Genomic DNA, 23,147 nt, shown 5'->3' with positions numbered 1-23,147 from the left:
TGTATACAGATCCACTTTGTTATGTAAAGTGTATGGTATTTCCGAGTAAGCATGCTAACAGCATGAGTCACAGACCCACATGAGTTTCAAAGATCTTGCTTTCGAGAGGAGCCATTTGGGGGAAGCTTGTTCCATTCGGCCTGGAACATTTTTTTGCCCTTCTGTTTGGTGGAACACACACTCCCCATTCACAGCAAAACCGCACCTTGAAATCACGAATGAGCCTCAAGGTTGTCTTTAAGGCCCCGAGACTGCAAAATATACATAAAGAAAATCCAAAACACCAAAGCTGTGTTTTAAAAATAAACATAATTATTTTAACAAGTTAACATTCAGTTTAAAGATTATACCAATTGTGATTCAAAGTTCCCAGGTCAAATCTGATTTCTGCCACAAACTCAACAGAGAACCCCACCCCTTCATCCTCAGCCCCTGAATTATTAGCAGCAATGACCTACCTTGCAAGGTTGTTGTAGGGATCATCAACATACTGCATGTTAAGCAGATCAAACATTATATTATTTGAGAATTGGATTAAGATACTTTCATACACCATGACCTTTTATTCCCCCCCCCAAATAAAAACTAAAATTTAGCCTGAATAAATCAAATTGTCCTCTATGTGAACAGGCCATAAGGCTGTCTTTCACAAATTTGTTATCCTGTAGATTTAACGTGATATGCATTCAAGTCCCATTGCTTTTGTTAGCAGAACTGATGTGCCTCTAAGCATGTGGGACACTAGAGAGAAACTTTAAATATTGAGGCTAATAACAGTATACAGCATGGAAAACATGTGGTTGCATGCAGACTAAAGCCATGAATGTGTATGCTGGTGATAAATTGAGCATGGGACCTGGTTCGAATCCCCACTCAGTCATGCAGCTCACTAGGTGACCTTGGGGGCCAGTCATTGCTTCTCAGTGTAACCTACATCACAGGGTTGTTGTGGGGATTAAATGAGCAGAGGAAGAACAATAAGCCATATTGAGCTCCTTGGAGAAAAAGATTGGATATAAATGCAATTAATAATAAATAATAATAATAATAATAATAATAATATGCACACTGCACAGCTTTTATGCATTAAAATGGGTAATGCCTCTCCCACTGCAACACTTCCAGTGTATACAAGATCATGGTTGCTGCACTGCTGAGTGGTTGTGGGAGCAGCGATCTTCTCCCCATTGCTCAGCTGTGCAGAGGAAAAAGGTGGGTGGCGCTTGGCAGACTACAGGGAGAGCAACAAAGGGCTGAGGGGAGGCAGCCCACCCCTGGTGGACATCAGCCATCTCAAGACTACAATTGGTGGCAGGGGCTTGTTGGTGGATTGCCTGACCTCTAGGCCAGACCTAAATCTTCAGGTTTGCCTGGCCCCTCCAGGTGGCAGGTGGAGGGCAGGGGAGCAAGAGTACCAATAAATGATGATGATGATGATGATGATGATGATGATGTATAAAGAAGATTGCACCTACAGCTTGCAAGCTTCAGTCCAAATGCAAATTATAGCACAGATACTTGGGGTGCAGGTTTTCTGCCCCGCCCTGCTTCCCTCCCAATTAATTCCAGGGCTCACCCCATGACATCACCAGAGGCTAACCAAGGTCTCAGGTTTGGGCCCTGCAATCTCAGGGTCTTGAATACTCATGACCTGGCAATGCTAATTCTCAGTGGTGGTTCCCTGTTTGTGGAATGCCCTCCCTGGTGAAGTGTGTCTGTCTCCCTCATTATTGACTTTCAGAAGGAATATAAAAACATTCCTGTTTACCAAGGCATTTGATGGCTGAAAGACACTGTTCCTGGCAACTTTGAGATCACTGGCTGAGAATGTTTTTACCATGTTTTTAGAACATTTTAAACTGTGGGGTTTTTTAATCTTTCCAAACTGTTTCTAGGTTGCTGGGTTTCTTTTTAACCATTTTATTGTTGCTGTATCTGCCACCCTGGGCTCCTTCAGGAAGAAGGTTGGGATATAAATTGAATCTCCCCTTCCTTCTTCACCTCATTGTTAATACACTGAGTGGCAGCAACTCCGCAGGGTTTCATTCAGACAGGAGCCTTTCTCAGGCTGGTCTGCAGATGCCAGGGCCTACCACTGAGAAGTTTGTGGGAGTATTAGGTACATCAAGGGTTAGGAACCTCAGACCCTGGGCCAAATGTGGCCCTCTAGACTGCTCTATCCAGCCCCCGGTATTCTCCCAGGCCACACACCCGTCCCCATCCGTACCCTCTTCTTGTGTTTTTGCCTGGCTGGAATGTATCCTTAAATTCTGGCAATGCTTCTTGCTTGCCTGGATGGGGAAAGAGAGAGTTGTGGGAATGTGTGTAGAAATTCGCCTACTGAACAAAGGTAAAATTTATATTTGCCAAAAGGGAAGTATAGCCTTCAGGCTGAAAAAGATTCCCCATTCTTCAGGCACATGCTTCAGACACTGTAGACTGTAACTTGACTGCAATTTATATCAGGTTTTCTTTCACATATAATATGAATCACAGAATAATAGTTCTGGCTTTTTTGCTTCCAAAAGGGGACCAAGCCACTGAGATGTTTTTCCAAAGTGGGTTCCAGAGCATCAGCAGTAGCCTCTAACGGGGCATCAAGGCCTGGCAGTTACTTGAGAGTGCTGGTGTTAGGCTCCGTCTTATGGCATCCATTTAGCCAGGAGAGGACCCAGGTCCTGGTCAGACCTGCAGCAAAATAAGGCAAAGGAACCTTGAGGTACCACTTGGAGCTTGGAGTGGAGAACGATTTTTAGGTTGTAGCTCAGTATCCTCGCACAAAGCATCTTTCTTTCTAAAAACATTAAAAGGAAAATTATTCCTATTTTCTGTACTAGGGATCGCCTCATCAACACAAATGAAATGTTTAAACAGTACTTTGATTGTCCTTGAATCTTCCTGCCACACTTGCAATCCTCTCCTGCCACACCATTGTGGCACACCAACCACACCCTTGGGGAACTAATGGCTAACACTGTCTGGCAGTCTCTCTTCAAGGGTTTTAGGCAGCAGTCCTTCCCAGCCTTACCTGGAGATGCCGGGGATTGAACTTTGGACCTTCTGTGTGTATAACAAATGCTCTACCACTGAGCCACAGCCCCTCCCATAGCATAGCATGCCCTTGGCTATGCAGTACAAGATAAGTCCAGCCCAAAATAGAACCCATAGCCCCAAGCAGCCCAGTTTAGGTACTCTGATATTGTGGGTAACTAAGGGAACATGCACAGCATATGACAAACTTTTAGTGTACAATTGCCCAGGGTTGTCATCTGGTCTAGTTGAGCTCTTGGGTTTTGTTCTGATTGTTGACCATAGCAGTGACATATTGAGGGGACTGGAGAGGAGGCTAATTGCTTTCCCACCCAAGCAGGGGATAAGGGGGCTATTGCAGGTGGGTACAGGTGCTATAAACATTAATACAGTGGTACCTCAGGTTACAAACACTTTGGGTTATAAACACTTCAGGTTACAAACTCTGCTAACCTGGAAGTAGTACCTCGGGTTGAGAACTTTGTCCCAGGATGAGAATGGAAATCGTCCGGCGGCAGCATGGCAGCAGCAGGAGGCCCCATTAGTGAAAGTGCGCCTCAGGTTAAGAACGGTTTCGGGTTAAGAATGGACCTCCGGAATGAATTAAGTTCGTAACCCAAGGTACCACTGTATATTCATTTCAAAGGCTAGAAAAGCATGTTTGACCTATGCCAATAACATTGCTATAGTTATTAAGATGCCACAACAATTCCCCTTAGAATAATATACTACTTGCTTTTTAACTATTGAAACTTGAATTTACCCAAGCAATGGGCATCCAGACTTCAGTTGTTGCATATCTGAACTAACTTTTGATGACGACCCCCCCACCCTGCAGTCTGAAATACCATGCCTGGTCTTGAACAGCATGTCTGCCTATGATCCATTGATGACCTACAAGTAACGTAACTGGTTCACAATCCACAAAAACCAGGTTCTTTGCATGGCTTACAGATGACATTGGGGGAAGAGGAAAGTGCCATGTGCAGCAGGCATAAATTTCCAAGAGGTTATGGAAAATCAACAGGAAAATCTGTTGACGTTCTCTATCCCAAACTTCTGATTACCTGCCAATGAAGGAAAGTTCACCACCATCTGAGGGTGTCCCGTCCACTGTCAAACAGTTCTTAGCATCAGAAACTTCTTTCTTTCTTGTAACTTGAATCCACTGGTTTGAGTCCTACCCTCAGGAGGAGGAGAAAACAAGCTTGCACCATCATCCATGTGACAGACCTGTAGATATTTGAAGATGGCTATTGTATCTTCTCACAGTCTCCTCCTCTTCAGACTAAGCTTCTGCAGCTCCCTCAACCATTCCTCATAAAACTTGGCCCTTTATCATCTTGGTTAAGTAAGTCAGGCTGAGAGGCAGTGACTGGCCCAAGGTTACCTAGTGAGCTTTAAGGCTGAGTGGGGATTTGAACCCTAGTCTCCCAGATCCTTGTCTGCAACGCTAACCACTGCACCACACTGGCTCTCATTCAGCTGTTCTGCCTGTGCACATAGAGCTCCTATAGCTGTTATAAAGCAGGCCTCCAGACAAAGGCCCATGGTATGAATGCTAAAGAGAACCACTGAAACACCTAGGTTGGCATTCCTTGGCAAACACATTCTGAGTATTTTAAACAGGGCTGCATAGTTTTTTGGGCTGGCTTCAGCGGCCAAAAATTGTGGTTGCTAGGCCCATGCCCCTTTTCCTACAGTACAAGTATAAATGTCCAAATATACTCAGTAGTCTAAATCTCAGCTATATTTTTGGCCATTAGTTAATTTAATCATGCTACATCAAAGCATGGTTGATGAACTTTAAAAAAAAAAAAATTACAACAGTGGCACATTCATCATTACATTATATCTTATCTTCAAAAGGCAAACAGCTGCCAGTTTGCCACTGAGTATTTTCATCAATATCCAACCAATCACAGTATGCTTATAGTTACAAACATATGTTTGGGCCTTTTCATATAATGTAAAAATGTGAATGATTTTATAGTAACTACCATCCCTGGTTTTATAACCACAAGCATAGTGTGAAGAACCTTGAGAAATTTCCAAAGGAGCAACTAATTCACATTAATAATCCCATTTTGCTAAGAGCACATTACAGTATATATTGGCTAATAAGAAGATGAGATAAACATCAGCAATGTTTGTTCTTTCCATGTAAAAAATGTTTAGAGAAAGGTTGCAAGATAAATATCTGGCCCACCTTATTACATACACTATTATTCTAATGCAGCTACAAATTAATTCAGGACACTGTTGCTGAACCAAAGGTGATTTCAAAATATATACAAAATGCAATAAAGCATTCTAGCCCACCATCATTTTTATTATCATAGTGGACAGTATATTTAGATTTTTATATTTACATATTTCTTTAAAAGGGAGATGTTATTAGTCAACTGAAAATAACATTTGAGGATGTTATTTTGGCCGTCTTGCCACTACTATCCATCTTTTCTGGCTCTGAAGAAAATCTCAGGAAGATATACCGGTAAAAGTTACACAGTCTTTCTCCCCTTTCACAAAATGTGCAACACAGAGAACTCTTTTCTTCCAAATGGCAGCTTTTCAAAGAGTTTGCTGCTTTCAGTAACAGTGGAAATAATTTTGTTATTAGGAGAGGGGCCTTCAGGCAAGATGATGCTGTTACGGTTTCTCTTTTCCACTCCCATCAAGAAAGTAGGCAGAGGAACAGAGCCAGAGAGCAGAGCCCTACGTCTTGCAAAGGCAGGGGCAGCATGCAGAAGGTCCCAGACTCAAATTTCAGGCAGCACTTGGAAAGATATACAGTGGTACCTCGGGTTAAGTACTTAATTCGTTCCAGAGGTCCGTTCTTAACCTGAAACTGTTCTTAACATGAAGCACCACTTTAGCTAATGGGGCCTCCTGCTGCTGCTGTGCCGTCAGAGCACAATTTCTGTTCTCATCCTGAAGCAAAGTTCTTAATCCGAGGTAATATTTCTGGGTTAGCGGAGTCTGTAACCTGAAGCGTATGTAACCCGAGGTACCACTGTACTTCTGTCCAAGACCAGGAAAAGCCACTGCTGAGCTAGACGGATCAACACTCTAGCTCAGTTGGAAAAGCTCTTCCTAACCTGGTACTAACAGACAATTTGTGCAAGATTTTTGATATAACATAAGGTATACATTTTAGCCCCACTGACTGAGGAAGCGAACCACCATGTGCTGGAAAGCCTGGGCTCAAGTCCTACCTCTGCCCCAAACTCAAGAGTGCAACCTTGGGCCCTATGTTTCGGCTTCAGCATTCCCCATCTGTAAAATGGGCATTAACAGCAAACCTGAGCACCGCATGTTGCAACTCAGTGCCAGCTTCTGGGGACCTGGTGGGGCAGCCAAGAGTGGAGCCAGAGGTGGTACCCATTGGTTTTCTCCCCATCCTCCTCCCTCACCAAAGATTCTGTGGATGCTTAAGCAGGAAGACATGTTGGCCATACTGTTGGAAAAACATGTATGTAGAAATATGGCAGTCCCTGCACAGGCAAACTTGCCCAGCAACCTACACATGATGCTACAGAATGGCAAGTTTCCAGTATTATACCTTCAGGGAAAACATCCCATGTTGTCTTGCCTGCTGTAGAACCCTAGGGTGTCTGCCAGGGGCTCACTGCTGCTGTGCATTTGGAGAAAGACCGACGCTCAGCAGCAAAGCACAAGCTCTGTGGCAGGCTATATCAGGGTTAAGCCTGGGTGAGGTTGCCAATGTTTGGTTGACCCTTTGGTTTTGTTTATCTTTAGTTTACCCTCTGGGGGGCATATATACCAGCAGTGGGTATGGTCATATACTCTCTCTATCTCTCTCTCTCTCTCTCTCTCTCTCTCTCTCTCTCACACACACACACACACACACACACACACACAGAGAGAGAGAACATATCCTCCCAAAGATGGGTTATAAATCCCTCTCCATTCAAATCAAGGGTGAGGTACCTTTATCATCCCTAGGGCCACATTCTTTACTGGGCAACCTTCCAGGGGTCACATGCCAGTGGTGGGCAGGACCAGATGTGAAAATGGGTCAAACTAATGTGCATTTTACCATTGGACAGTAGACTTGTTTCTTGGGGAGAGGGGTTGGCGCTGGAGTTCTGAGGGCTACAGAGAGAGGCTTAGAGGGTCACATGTTGAGGATCACAATCTGATAGCATGGGTACAGCCAGCAGGTTCCACTCACCCAAGCACTATGTGTTTTTGTTTTAATTGTTTTGGATCTTGCAGGTCTGGGAAAATGTGCTTCAGAGGCTAGGCAAAGCTCACAATCTGGGGGGGTTAGTCACCCCTGGGTGAAGCACTTACTCCATTGTTGTTCCTTCTCTGTAGTAAATTGCCTCCACCCAATTCAGCTTTGCTGTTTTGCGATACAGGCTAGTATTGAGTGTATAGCTATTGTATTGGGTATATTAACTTCTAGAGAGCTAGGGGACAGAATGGAAACCTGAAGAAGTTTAGCATTATGGCACGCATGCCAATATTTTTCAATACACATCCATAACTTCTTCCCAGAAGAGAAAAAGGGGCAGTGATTTACTGGGCCCAGGTATCAGAAAGTCAGGGGTTGTCCCATATATTTCAGCATATGCGGAATATGGACCAGCTTTCACTCCTCTGCTGTGTAAACACAGGAATAAACACAACACTCCTCTGCAGCTGTAAAATTGGTACAAGCAGCCAAGCAAAATGTTCCTTTTCAGATAAATGTATTGGTTATTCCTGAAATTCTCCTGGAGCAATCCTTCCTAAGAGCTCAAGGATGCATTGCCCAGGCTTCTTCAGAGCAGTTTGAACATCACTGATGGAAAACACCAGGTTTAATTACTAGCTGCTTTAAACTCAAATCCAAACTCTTCTTTCTCTTCACTGAGCAGCTAAAGTCAAACCTCCCCGCTATTGCAGAACAATAATGTTTCCTAGTCAGCAAGCAGCTTAAGTGCCTTGTTGTTTTAGCCAAGTTGTTGATCAGCCCTGGAAGAGAGGGCCCTGTGGGGCGTTTCAGTGCTGACGGTTTTGCCTACCAGCTCGGTCAGAGCTGCTGAGTTCTGAGCCAAACTACCAGCGCAAGCATTTACCATAGTCTAGGTCCAATGAGGTCTTTCACAGCAGAGGCCTCTTTTAAGCAGTTATTATGTTAAAAAAATGTTGCAACAGCCCTGACCGTGTTTGGATAATGTGCCTTGTTTATTTACTGCTGGTATGACTTGCTGCCATGTAGCAGGGAGTTGTGTTTTCTTTTCTTCTTAACATATGCTGCCTGCTATAACATGAGGCCCAGAGAAAGGGGAGCTGGATGGGGCAATCTGTTCATCCAAAAAGCATGCAGAACACAGAGTGACTGTGTTGCCAGTTGCGATTTTTATCTTCAAAGAAGAGACCAGGAGGGCTTGTATGTGTTTGATCAAGAGAGAGCAATTTCATTCATTTATTCATTTGTTTCAAAGAGCCACTTTTTAATTTCAATAGCGCCTTAAAATCACGCCTCAACAATATTTTATTTTTATTTATTAAAAAATAGTTTTTTCATCTGCTAGCTAGACTATAAACTTAGGCGATTCTGCTGGTCACCTCTTAATGAGAGTGGCAAGTTGCTCCTAAGTATGCCTAATGCATTAGCAGCAAGACAAAAGAATCCCTCGCTCAGTAATGCTCACACCAGGGTGGGGCAGGAGGGAATAATAGGGAGAGGGACCCTCCACTTGTGCTAGAAAACAAAATGTTAACATGCACCCCAAATATTTCTTTCTGAACAGCAGCTTCTAGTTTTGAGAAACTGGACTGATAAGCTGTAGTCAGTGAGCTTCACAATAAGGTTGTGGAATAGAAAGAGAAACCTGAATTATGTGCTCTGGTGAGTGAGATCCTGAACCCTGAACCCAAAAGTCTTCTACACCTTTTCCATACAACTTCTGTCCCATTCCCATCTAAAACACCTCACAGGAGAACAATAGTAGAGGGATTCATGCAGCACATTATAACTGTAACCAGAAACCATTGTTGTCTATTTGCTCAATCTTGCCTGCTCCCTTTATACACCAACATCCAAGAAATTAACACTGGGACCTAGAAAAGCCCATTGATTTTCATGGCCTTAGGTGTGACTAATTCTGCATGGGATTAGGTTGAAAGCCTTCTAGATGACCTGTACCAACAAACTTGGGCATATCTAGTGAAGGAAAGAAGCATATTTTGGTCCAGCAGCAACTTACACCTCTAGTGATTTAACTGTATTAAGAGCCTAAATGTCTTCAACCAATAAAAAAATACAGGGATCATGAGCTATTTCCAAAGTATGAGTTTTACAAAAGTTAAATGTTTGAGTCAACTCCTGCTTTTGACTGATATTAATATTCATTCTAGTGTTTCAAAACTGGCAGAACACCTGAAGATAAATTATTGTTTTTAATGAAGAATAAGTTCATATGCTTCTTTAAAAGCAGTTTTCTTGAAGAGAGTGGTCTATTTTGTGAGTAATGAAACTCATGAACTGGGGATTTCAGGATCTTAGCAAGAACAGCTATTGCATTTCCTGATTTCAGAAGCGTGTCTGAGATTAGGGGGCTGGCCATAATACTTTCATGAATATTACATTGTCCACATCAAAAGGCCACTCCTGTGAATGAAGCAAGTGCTGTACATTAATGGCTTACAACACAGGTATCAGCTCTCAACAGCCCTTCACATGCTCCATTTAAAAATCAGATTAAAAACCCACAACTACAATGAATTGATCAGTGCCATCGGCTAATGAATGCTTTGAGCCACACTAAGTATTCTTGCAGCATTTTAAATGAGCCATAATAGTTTTTGGCTGAACAGATCCAGGTAATTTGCATGTAGAGGATACTAAAACTTAAATCCACTCTTAAAAGTTGAATGAATGTATACAGAAAAGCACTACTTTAGCAAGCAAGCCATTTTAAATAAAGACTCAACTGCACCAACACTACCATGAACACATTTACTGCGAGTAGCTCTATGGAAAGCCAATTCAGATAAATATAAACACTATACAGAGCTTCAAGCCAGTCTCCCAAAATTGCAAATGTGCTGCATTTTACCATGAAAAATGATGTAACAATATTTACAATGGAAGACACAGCCGGATCAATCAGCTCAAAACTTTTTAACAGATCAGTGAAGCAGAAATAGCAAATATAATGAACAGTTTCAACCATATATGTTTTAGTTTGTACAGACAATAACTGTCAATATCAAATTAAATTTACAGGACAAACGTTGTTCCATCATTGGTTTTTCTGTACTATACAGCAGCATAAAACGGGTGGCTGGAAGGTTGCCCACATAGTGATATGTTTTACATAGTTGGAAAATGATCTTCCAGCACAATACTGAATAAGTTAGTTGCTGTAAACTAAGACAAAAAAGATTGCATATTTATTATGCTGTACCTGTTAGTATTTGTACCAGTAGAGTTGAGGTTACCCATTTGCTTATTTATTCAGCAATTGTAAAATCAGTGCTGTATATTGTACCATGGCAGCCTCAGGATCTAATATTTGTTAACATTTGTTAAACCTTTTTCAGAATCATTTCTTAACTATCACCCAATTTTCATTTTTTAAATGAAAAGATGTAAAGTACCTATTGCATTGTTAATTTACAGAGTCCAAACAAAACGTACATGGCAAGACAGTATTGTGGTCTAGAAAAGTGGTCATGTTTTTAAGTCAAAATCTGTTTAGCAGCAACTAGTTAACTATACTCTTGAAAACCTTGCTTTTCTAGATTCAGATATTCATCTGTGCTTTTAAACTCTGCAGCATATTTCTTTTCCTCCTCCTGATTACTGGGCTCTGCATAAACTCATGGATGCCAACTATATGCCAGCTATATTTGTCAGAAATCACCTATATCACTGTGTGACATGTATATTAATACTAACCAAAAATAAATTCCAGTACACAGTCATGAACATCAAAACTGACAGGAGGATCTAATTTGTTATACAAACTGGTCCAGTACGGTGGGTCTGCCACTTACAACCTTACACGGCGTAGGGTGGGGTAGGAAATAAATGGGAAGCGGGGGAGCCTGCTATTCCATTTATTTTCCCTTTACCCACACACCCAGCGGTTTTCCTTCCTCACCAGCCTCTGGGTGGTCCTGCAATGTGATTAAAGAATATTGGGAGTGTATTTATAACAAGCTTAAACAAATGTTTAAAGATCTTTCCCTAAAAGCCCAGAGCTGTTTCTCCTGGGCATAATAACATCTGAAGTCCCAAAGAATCAAGTGAGTCTGTTGCTGTATGCCACCACTGCTGCTCAATTTTACTGGCACCAAAATGGAAAACGAATGTCGTTCCAACAAAAGATGAGTGGTATCATAAATTGTTGGAATATGTGGAATTAGCGGCTGTGACTAATAGGATAAGAAACAGAGATGACAAAAAAAAAAACTTAAGGAAGAATGGAAGTTATATATAGAATATATGAAAAATCATTATAACAAGATAATTAACCTAGCAGGATGTGAGCACTTCAGCAGTGTAAGTTATAACAAGAGGTAAAGAGAGGAAGAATGAAAAATTTAGAGAAACAAGAAGATGCGGTTTGGAAGGGATTAGATAAGAAACCATGGAAGGAGTGGAAGGGAAGTATATCAAAGGATATATTTGTTTTGTTTTGATTGTATTAGTTTATATGGTCAGTATTATGTGTTATGTATTTAGTTTATGTATCAGCGGAGAATGTGTAACAGAAAAGCAAATAAATAAATCAAGAAAAAAGGGAGGGGGGTCCTGGGACACTTCCAGAGCTCTCATGCCTCCTTCCCAGAAGCCAGTAAGAAAGGAAAACCCACTGGGTACATGGAAAATAAATAAAATGGAGGCGCGGAATGGGAGGTTCCCCCCACTCTTAATTTATTTATTCCCCCCTCCACATAAGGCTGTGATAGTGTAAGTAAAGTGGTAGGCCCACTGCACTTTGGAAAGGTCAGATGTCAAAAGGTGAGGCAACCCTTACTCAATACTTGTACAATATACAACGTAGAGGAATACCAGCTGTGTGGTGCCTGAGGATTTGTTTACTGCTTTCAACCCTTTCAGTTATCAGTGCTTCTAATTATTAGTATATACTATAAGTTCTAACAACTAGTGTCAGAACCAATAACTAGTGTCATGCTCTTTAATGACGTAAGTGAGGCACCTGGCTTCTGGCTACAATTTTTAATTCCCAATTTAAACAATAATCCTAGTAAGATAATGTATCCCTTTCCCCATATTAGGTATAATAGGACAGTCTTTCTGTCCCCTAATTTTGGAAAGAAAAAAAAATAGCTTCAAATGAAAAGGGTTCTTCTACTAAAGTTTAAGGAATTTTTAATTCCCAATTTAAACAATAATCCTAGTAAGATAATGTATCCCTTTCCCCATATTAGGTATAATAGGACAGTCTTTCTGTCCCCTAATTTTGGAAAGAAAAAAAAAATAGCTTCAAATGAAAAGGGTTCTTCTACTAAAGTTTAAGGAATTTTTAATTCCCAATTTAAACAATAATCCTAGTAAGATAATGTATCCCTTTCCCCATATTAGGTATAATAGGACAGTCTTTCTGTCCCCTAATTTTGTAAAGAAAGAAAAATAGCTCCAAATGAAAAGGGTTCTTTCACTAAAGTTTAAGGAATCCTCTCTATAGAAGCTCTACAGCACATCAACATTGTAATGCAGGGAAAATATACAGTTGTAAAGTCTGCATTTCTCCCCCATTTGAACTTATAAAGAAATCAACTCCCTGCTAATCCAAAATATCATTAATTGGGGGGGGGGACTACACAGGGAGATAAAGAAAAATGAAAACTATAATCAAGATACAACCAATTCTTCAGTTCTACCTTTACATTCGAGATATTCTCAACAATTTTCAATTTAAGAGGACATAGGATTATAAAAATAAAAAAGACAGAATCCATAACTCTCTTGCATCATAAAGCAAAATTTAACCAACCCCACCCCCACCCCAAGTCTCATTTAAGTACCATTTCTCTCCCTTATAGCATATTGTTCTTGTGGCTGTGAAATCTCACCACAATCTGTGCATGTGTCTCTCTCTCTAGAAGGGAGCCAAAGATAGAGTTTGTGTGTGAGAGAGAGAGACGCAGACACTTGGGTTACAGACTAGTTCGATGCATGTTTTACCTGTAAGTCCCACTGATTTTAGTGGTTCTTATTTCCTTACAGTTGGTACACGATCAGGACATTTACCTGTCTTGGAAGAGGATAAAAGGCTGTGCTGTGTGTGTGCACATGCGTGCGCGTGCACACGTACTCACATACACTTATTCCTCAGAAATTGCAAATTATCTTTACAGTATGCTCTAGCAGCAGCTGTTCTCAAAAGTGGCCACTGATGGAGCAAACAATAAATGACTTCTTTGCAAACGCAGCTACAAATGTTGAGGATCGGGGAGGTGGGTAGGAAGGCAAAGAGAGGTGGTAGCTTCTCCACCTATTCCATCCCAGCCAAGGCATGAAGTGGGTGAAGCTAAACAATAAGCTTCTCTTATGCATGTAAGAGAAATAGACAGGCAATAGGAAGAGCATGCATGAGGAATCTCATGGAAGAGATTCTCTGGTAGCCTATTTATTAGGTAGCGGGGTGGGGAAGGCTGTATGTGTTGCAATTGTCTATTCAAAACATTGGCTGCAGGCCTCTAGTCCCAAAAATATAACCCACAGATTTCAATGAGACTTACAAACAAGCATGCTTAGGATCAAAGTCTTGGCCTGTTGTTCCCATCCCTTCAAAATGGTTTTAAACTGCAATAATAATAATAATAATATAATTCTAAACCATTTATAAAACATTTATGCTATCACTTCAAGTACTAGAAAAGCAAAACTCATATTAGGTAGATTCTCAGATACCAAGTGACTTCTCAAAACAAACTCATGGGAAGTGTAGAAGGAACACAGCATTCACCTTGTCTCCCACAAAGATATACTAAGGGGGGAGGAAAGAAACCTCTGTCATCAAAACTTATATATGACCAAAGTTAATTTGGAAAAGCACAACTGTAGTCTCAACCAACACGCGATGAAAAATCATTCCCAATGATGCATGTCTGTGTCTGTGCTGGTGGAAGTGAATGGAGTTGACTGGAGATGGGCTCTGCTTCCAAAAGCACCACACAGTTATGGAGATACCAGCTGGAAAGCCTGCTCTTCTCACAATGGTTTCCATAGTAATGGCATCAGTCTAAGGGAAGAACAAAAATATTTTAGTGCAAGTGAAACAGAAAAAAGACCAGTTTGGTTTATTGTACATGGTATGCAGAGCACAACTGACAATTGAGGAAATTATCATGATATCCTTAAGACATTAATCAATGCATGTACAATCCTGATGGCCAAGTTTAGATCCAGGATGCTGGGAGGAACCACTCTCATTTTTTCTTCTCCAGGATTTATTGTACCCCATCAAAACTTGAGGTGCCTGGAACATTCATGTCACATGAACCATGTATTTCAATCCACTAGAGCTCATACATTCAGTTTCCCCAGCTAATCTGGTGGCACAAAATTGGGAATAAGGAGTTGTGAAGGACCTGCCAAGTCACAATATAGAATTAGCATGTGGTATGCAGTCCAGTGGCTACTCTTAATAGCCCTGATCTATTCCACCTTATGTTACACAAAGCAATTCTCCTTTAAAATGATTTCAAGGAGAATCTTAGCTGAAATATGACTCTTTCACATATTCCCATCAACATTTTATGAATCTTGAAACCTCACAAGGTGAAGAATTAAAAATGGAGCAATTTGAAACTAGAGGCATCAAGTGTTTTGAGGGATTTCTTCAATTAAGGTACCATGCGTTACATATACCACCTCACCTACATTGGAGCAGGAAAGTAAGTGTTAGTTTCCTTAAGGTAACCCACATGAAAGTTCACCACATTCAGCAGATAGTGGGAGTCCAACGTGGAGAAATTTATCCCAAGAAAGCTTAGTATCACAGCAGCTTTCACAGCCTGTTAATATTATACCAGTAGATAGATACACACAACATCAACAACAACCAGAAAAGGCAACCCAAAGGTCAGTGTGTGTTTCTTGTCTCCCCAATATATTCTTTATTTGGTTTATATAACAACTATGAAAACCACTGTCATAATTCAGTAACTAGAAATGGGATCTAGCAATTCAGTTCTCCAACTCCCCTCTTCAAAGAAAACCTACTTAGGTAATAATAATAAAAACACATTAGGAATTCCAGCAATACTGAGTACTGAGGCAACAATCCAAGTGAGTTTTTTATATTTGGTTGGATTTTTTTAAAAGTGACATTTTAAAAAACAAACAATGTAACAGACCCTGAAGACCGAGTGATTTTCTGCATGACATCACAAATGGATGAAAAACATGGCAGAAGGAAAACTGTCCATTCTGCTTGCAGGGCAGCTGCTCTCCAACAACTCAATATGTGAGATGAACAGCCACCTGGAGCTGAAATGGTCTCCAGAAGATTCACTAGCCCCCAAAATGTTGTTTGTCAGAACACAAACCCAAAGTTCTGTGACACTGGGGAGGAAGAGCTAGCACAGGACTATACATTCAGTAGTTTTTAAAATCAAATAAAAATTATGTCTGTGGTTAATGTTTGTGTGTGTGTTTGTGTTTCGTTCTGGCTAAGTGTGCCTTTGAAACTCTTCATGTCCCCAAAGAATAGATTTTGTCACTAAGAGGTACAAGCAAGGACAAATACTAAAGATCGTTTCCAGGACCATTGTTCCCTCACACTTTAGAGATGTTCCTTCCTTACATGCAGCATCTGGTTCTATATCTGAGAAGTTAACCTATCGAAGGAAAATAGTTAACATTGTGTGGGAAATGACATACGAGATTCCTCCCCACTTTATTTTTTCCACAACAAGTTTAATATCTAAAACTAGCATTACCCGAAGTCAATAACTGCCAGCTCCTTACTGTCTTCAGTACTTTTCCACTGAACTTTTCAAAACATTCATTACACTCCTGACTTTCTGCACTTGGTACCAATTCTTCAGCACCTTAAGTACCTTTGAATAAGCACTATAACCCATATAGGCAGAAGGTTGCAAAACACACTAGCCTGGTTCACATAGCACAGGAATTCAAACTGAGGGTTACTGGGACTGCACAAGTGTGAGGGTTGCCAGAGAGGAGGTCAGACCTGATTTGCTCCTCCCTAGTCATTTTTTACTCCTGAACTGAGCTGAGCCAGATTCATGTTAAAACTCTTCCCTCGCTAACCACGAGCTGCAGCCAAAGTTTGATCTTCACTGAAGTAATCAATTTCTACCAGGGATGTGCACAAAAAAATAAATTGCCCCTGAACCCGTCTCATTGGCATGGATATGACATCTATCTTTGCCTCTGATTTGGGGCAGAGGCACATCTCACCTCATTTTCCAAAGCATCAGGTGTCATTTCTACTGAAATAATCAAGTGCCTATAACTTCTCTTTTCTTTTTTGTATATTTGGATGAAAACGGAATGCATTAAGAGCTCCTTCTATAAAGAAATGAAGTCTGCTAGACTGGGCATCGAGGAGAAAAGTAAGAGGAGGAGCGTAGTTTTATTTAGGACATGGGATCGCCACATATCTGATCCTCAAGAGCTTGGCTTAGCTGTGGAAAGTCATTCACAAAGTGGCCAGGATCAGGGTTCAAACTATCTCCCTGTCAGTTGTACTTCTCAAGCTGTTCTTGGAAGGCGCAGCAACTCCAACTGCCACAGCTGTTGCTCTGAACACATTCAACTAACAAAGAGGAGAGCCCTGGTAGAGGTTAGAAGCTACAGCTGTCATTCACAAACTACACTCCTGCATCCCGGGTTGGAATCTACATTTACAGAAAAGCTTGGAAACACTTTGGGGAAGTCTAAAAATGTGAAGCAGTCTCAGTATTTCCAAAGCAGAATAGTCATTTGGGGCCTGTGCCTCATCCAAAACAAATGGCAGAGTCCTAATGAATATGGGCGAAGAGGCTCCCCCACTATTTCATGAAACAAATACTAGTGCAGGGCTGTGCGAAGGAGTCATTGGAGAGCCAACTTAGTTCCCACTCCAGTCCCCAAGTGCACGCCTAATTTCTCCCTAATAAGTGAATGCTGGTCATATATTCTTCCAGAGAAAAGCATACTGCTTCATGTAACAACACTGTTACAAGGAGGGCAGAACATACCCTAGAGAACTAAAATTTAAAATTTGATTTTATGTTGCTATGCACTTTTTAGTGTCTCAGTTATTCTTAAGTTTAAATCATTCACCTACACATTTGCTTTGCTATATTCTTCACTCCTGTCCTAGCTTCTAATAATTTTAGGGTTTTTTATTACATACATAAAATGTTCATGTGCAACGTTCACATTTTAAATAAAAGTCACACACAACAAGTGTGCTTGGTCTGGGAACATAAGAAGATCCCTGTGAGATCAGGCCAAAGTGGACCATCAAGTCCAGCATGCTGTTCTCACAGTGGCAGCCACATAAAGGTAAAGGTAAAGGTACCCCTGCCCGTATGGGCCAGTCTTGACAGACTCTGGGGTTGTGCGCCCATCTCACTTAAGAGGCCAGGGGCCAGCGCTGTCCGGAGACACTTCCGGGTCACGTGGCCAGCGTGACATCGCTGCTCTGGCGAGCCAGAGCTGCACACGGAAACACCGTTTACCTTCCCGCTGGTAAGCGGTCCCTATTTATCTACTTGCACCCGGAGGTGCTTTCGAACTGCTAGGTTGGCAGGCGCTGGGACCGAGCAGCGGGAGCGCACCCCGCCGCAGGGATTCGAACCGCCGACCTTTTGATCGGCAAGTCCTAGGCGCTGAGGCTTTAACCCACAGCGCCACATAAACATGCATTATTTTGATGGTGTTTGAGTGGCGGTGGCGTGATGCAGTACTCGTGCTCCTGCAAACCCAGCCTGTATTTCATCTAACTTAAGAACTGGCTCACATCTGACTGCAGTGCCCACCCTTAAGAATACCAGGATCACATTGGGGTAAGATATGGACTAGTTGCAGCAGCAGTGTTCAAGTGTGAACGAAACCTCTGAGTTACAGCACTTTATTAATGCCCAATTAAAAGGCTCACACATTAGCCTTGCTTATACCTACTAAGCCAAGGCCTCTAGAAACCCAAAATGGGATGATCTTACAATGGCTTCATAGGATGCACAGGCTCATACTTTTGTCAAGCCATCTGGGGAAAGGGCAAGTGTCCTTTTATTTATGTTTTTGGAAATGGTGATTGGTTATGATTGTAAGCCAATATGCCAGGTACATAGGGCCCAAGCCATTTAGGACAGGTGAGATAAAATTACTAACAAAAACTCTCCCAAAAAAACTATAGGGGAACTTGATGCACTTCAGGCAACCAATCACCTTAAAAGGAGAAGACCTATCCTGCATTACAATCAAGGGTTAACAAAAGCAGAAGTGATTGTTGTAGACAAAGTCTAAGCATTTGGAATTTGTGAAAAATGATTATGATGATCAGACCCTGATTGCCCCAAAGGACCCTAGATGTTGTGGCAATCTCAGCAGCATGTTATCCTGTGCCATTCACATAGGCTGTAATTGATGTGAATTGCCCACTCAAATGTAACTGTCCAATCTCAAAGATTCTTATCCCGCTTTAAAAAAAAGGGAAAATCAGTGTCAAGGAATCACAAACATTCCTACAAGTCACAGTATTTTATTGTATTGACTCCTGCTTTACTGTACTGACACAAAAACTTGCAGTGGCTTTCACCAGACAGAAAGAGCAATAGTGCACCTTGTATCTTCTTGCAAATAGTGGTACCTCTAGTTACGAACGCTTCTAGTTACGAGCTCCACTAACCCGGAAGTAGCTGCTCCTGGTTGAGAATCTTGCCCCAGGATGCGAACAGAAATCCACACTTGCAGCGGGAGGCCTCTCATTAGCAAAAGCATGCCTCAGGATAAGAACAGTTTCAGCTTAAGAATGGACCTCCGGAACGAATTAAGTTCGTAACCAAAGGTACCACTGTATACATACCTGCCCTCCCAAAAGAACCTCTATTCAGAATCACTAACAGAGCCACTCCTTTAAAAAACCGCACTCCTGAACAAGTAGACTGTGCATCCGATTCTTGATGAGAACTAGTGGCAACAGGATATATTCAGATCTACAAAAATAGTATGGCAAATTCAAAACAGGCAAACAGAAAATTAAGCTGCCTCTGGCCAGAGGCTGAAGGAAACACTCCAAGCTAGACTGTTCTACTGAACACCCCTTCACAACAGATGACACACTCGCTTTACTTTGCTGCTAAACAGACTAGACTTCAATTAAGTGAATTCAGATCCCTTTGTAACTGTAACTGTAGATATAGTAGAGTGGTCTTACAGTGGAACTTCATATTCCACCTCCAATGGGCATCTTCCCAGCCCAGTCAGTCACTGCTTCTCTTGAGGCAAAGCAGAGCCAGAAGTGTGACATTTTCAGGAGAGAAGAAGTGCAGGATAATATGTGGCCTCTCCTCTGTCCCTATTCCCAGGTTCCAGATCTCTTGTATGCAATGGGAATGCGAGTCTCAAATCCACCCACCTCCTTCTCTTATAGAAATTTCACTCTTCTGACCCTGCAATGTCTTGAACACATGGATTAAAGGTAGCATGTTTAAATCCACCCTTAAGTATTTCCCTCTCTATATTTTGTACACAGCTATGGGTACAAGTACAAAATACACACAAGCTGTGTCAAGTTTGAAGGGCAAACACATGGAAAGTTTGCATTTAAAACCAAAGAAAAAGTAAACTGATCTTTCAGTCACCACGTCACAGTACAAAACATGGGACCTTCTATATTCACTTGGGCTGTTTATACTTGGGTACCCCAACCCAGTACAAAATACAAAGTGAGAAACAAGTTTTGGGTAAATGGCTCATTCAACTAGAATTACTCATCTGTAAAATGGGAATAATGATGACAGGGCTGTTGTGAGGATGAATTAAGTAAAGCACTCTGCACCTGAATAGTGTCACAGGGAAAATATCACATGGTGCTGACTCAAATAGTCCATCAGCACAAGCAATGTTGTAGAGCAGTGATGGCCAAACTTGGCCATCCAGCTGTTTTGGGACTACAATTCCCACCATCCCTGACCACTGGTCCTGTTAGTTAGGGATGATGGGAGCTGTAGTCCAAAAATAGCTGGAGGGCCAAGTTTGGCCATCACTGTTGTAGAGCATTCATAGCAACTAATAGAGTGATCCTATCTCAATGATGAAGATCTTCTCAGATGTTTAAATGCACAAAGGGCACAATCTAGTCCTTCACACCTCAAGCCTATATATGTATTCCACACAGAGCTGCATTCACAGTGCTGACCCCTCATGTTTGACTCAGATATAAATTCCTAGCATAACTGAACCAGTCCTAATTCTAATCAGTGGTGCCACTAGGGCTGATAGCCAGGGCTGAGGTCCAGAGTCCTGTAGCTCAGGAGGCCTCCAAATCACCACTCAGAAGAATAGCAGGTGATGAAGGCAGCAGCAGGCAAGCCCAGCATCAGCAGCTGGGCCGCTGTGGGCATGTCATGGCCCACAGGAGTTGATACTGTCAACAAAACATTCATTCCTTTTTAAAAACAACATTATGGTTTCCTACAACATGGTGCTCGTTCCCAAGTAAATCTGTTTAGTATCAGGAGAGCAGGAGCAAACATCATTTATTTTCTGTAGTCATGATAGAGCTACAATTTAATGAGTTTAAAGTGCAAAACTGCACTTGTTCAGAGTGTTTCTTTATTAAATTACAGTTGGCAATTTTGTTTTTTTCCTCTCTCACCTACCAGTACTGTCAAAGCCAATGTAAAGAACAAGTGTTGGAGGGAGATAAATGCTAATTGCTAATTAACACCTGCCATCTAAAGCCCCTCCCCCAAAGACTAGTGTCTAAAACTACAGAGTTCACTTCCGGAGGCGGCGCGAACGGCAATGGCTGCCCTCTTCTAATCGGGAGAGGGAAGCTCCGCTGAGAACGGGTCGTCCGCTGCGGCGAAGCGGAGACCCATTTTGGAAAACCACAGGTGGCAGAAGCCTGTGGTCTTGGGACCCGGCGGGCGCCAGGAGCAGCCCCCAAAACGTTGAAGGAACCCCGTAAGGGGCTCCGGATCGCGGAGGGGGTTGCGGCGCTGTGGGTCGTTCCGCAGTCAATGGAGCGAAGCCGCGTTGCTGCTGCCGGTGAGCGCTGACCTTTCTTCCTAAAACTTCTGATTTGGAAAGCAACAATCCGTGAGTAATAAGGATTTTACAAAATTTTGAGACCTAAAAACATTGAATTTGGCTGAAAGCGGAGTGACGAAAAATAGGAAGTCCGTCTTCCGCCGACACTGAACTTCAAAGCAAAGAGCTGGAGGAGTGGAGGCAAAGAGCGAACTTTTAACTTAACTGATCTGGGCACCCGTGGAAATTATTTCTAAGCAGAATAAGGACTTTAAGTAATTGATTATATGACTTCTATTTGGACTGTGATACCTTTCTTCCATTTGGATTACAATTTAAGCAAAAAACCCAGGTGCTGGAACTGCCTGAGTAACTGAGCAGTCAGTCTGCAGGGTTGGATATTTTGAACTTAAACTTTGAAACAATCTGAGGGAGTTTGGACTGGCTATTTTGAAGCACCTTTCGGAACACCAGTAAGCACTGTCTGAAATATTGTGGCTTTTTAAATACTAACTCTGCTAAAACCTACCTTATTGAAGGTTCCTGGACATTAAATTAGACTTTATTAATTTTATTGGAATTGATTTCTTCCCTAAAGACATTTTAAGCTCCCCCTAGAGGATTTGGGATTTACAGCAGTGACATTGTTTTACTTTCCTTTTCCCGGCCTCCTGTTTGACTGTTACCATCCGGGCCGTTGTTTTCTCATGGGAACAACTCAGCTTGACCTTGATTCTTAGATAACTCTGGAATGAGTGGTGCAAGAAAAAAGGGACCGAGAACCAGACAAACAACTTTAACAACTTTAACCGCAGCCTCTCAGGCACGTAGATCATCTGTGCCTACTTTGCCTATTTTGACTTCTGAGGAAGAAGCTGCTTCTCTGCCACGGGCAGGGGAGGGAGAAACTGAGGAATTACAATCGGAAGAGATGGCCTCAGGAGCAACTGGCTCTATTTTAGAGAAAATTCTTGAAAAATTGGAATCTTTGGATAAAAAAGTTGATCAGCAAACAGCTAAAATTGATCAAAACACAGAATGTTTAAATAGATTAACTGGACAAGTCGCACAGAATGTACAAGCAATTGGAGAACTGAAGGAGACTGCAGGTGAAAATCGGAAATTGGCTGAGGATACCAGCCAAAGACTGGGAAATTTAGAAAAAGAGGTAAGACCACTCAGCAAACAAGTAGGTGAACACCAGACCTATCTTTCCATGATAGAACTGCGGAACAGGGAGACCAATTTAAGGATAAGGTTGGTACCAGAAGTGGAAGAAGGCAACCTAGCTGAGTTTTGACTAAAGAATTTTCCAAGTTTTGGAACCTAGAGGAAAAAGATCTTAAAATCATATCAGCCTTCAGGCTTGGAAGACTTATAAAGAAAGAGAAGCCCAGAGACTGTTTAATAACATTGAGATCAAAGGAGGAAAGGGACAAGATTTTGGGCCTGCATTACGGAAAGTCACTGGATATTTTGGACAAAAGAATTGAAATTTACAAGGATATTCCTAAACAACTGTTGGACCTTAGATCTGATTATTTGGAACTAGTAAGACTGTTGAGGAGCAACTCAATCATCTTCAGGTGGGATTTTCCTCAAGGATTATCTTTCACTTTTAGAGGGAAGAAGATTAAAATCAGAACACTGGAAGATAGAGATAAGTTTCTGATCGCCTACGGAGAGGACCTTCAAAAAGGACTTGAACTACCTTCGGGGCCTGGAGCACCAGGGGTGCCTGCACCCTCGGATCCTGAAGATCCAGCGAACAAGGTACCACCCCTAGAAAAATAACCAGATTTATTCAGGATGTCTCTGCAACTTTTGAGCTGGAATATAAATGGCTGCAACATCCCGGAAAAAAGGAGGAAAATTTTTCATATATTAAAAAAGGAACAACTGGACATTA

At 41.8% G+C, this 23,147-nt stretch overlaps 1 protein-coding gene across 2 annotated transcripts in view; it reads right to left on the bottom strand.

Annotated features, from left to right (window-relative positions):
* Positions 1–9,992: 9,992 nt before the first annotated feature.
* IRS4 (insulin receptor substrate 4) overlaps positions 9,993–23,147 on the bottom strand; it is a 31,301-nt gene continuing 18,146 nt past the window's right edge. For both annotated transcript variants that reach the window (XM_079961613.1, XM_079961614.1), the window contains one exon: positions 9,993–14,267. Coding sequence is in view for 1 of the 2 variants with exons in the window: in XM_079961614.1 (XP_079817740.1) it covers positions 14,263–14,267 (5 nt within the window). In the remaining variant the exon portion in view is untranslated. The remainder of the gene's footprint in view (positions 14,268–23,147) is intronic.

Source organism: Podarcis cretensis, assembly GCF_951804945.1.
Source record: "Podarcis cretensis genome assembly, chromosome: Z".
In the NCBI taxonomy this organism is placed as follows: Eukaryota; Metazoa; Chordata; class Lepidosauria; order Squamata; family Lacertidae; genus Podarcis; species Podarcis cretensis.
This window is presented reverse-complemented; position numbering and strand designations above follow the sequence as displayed.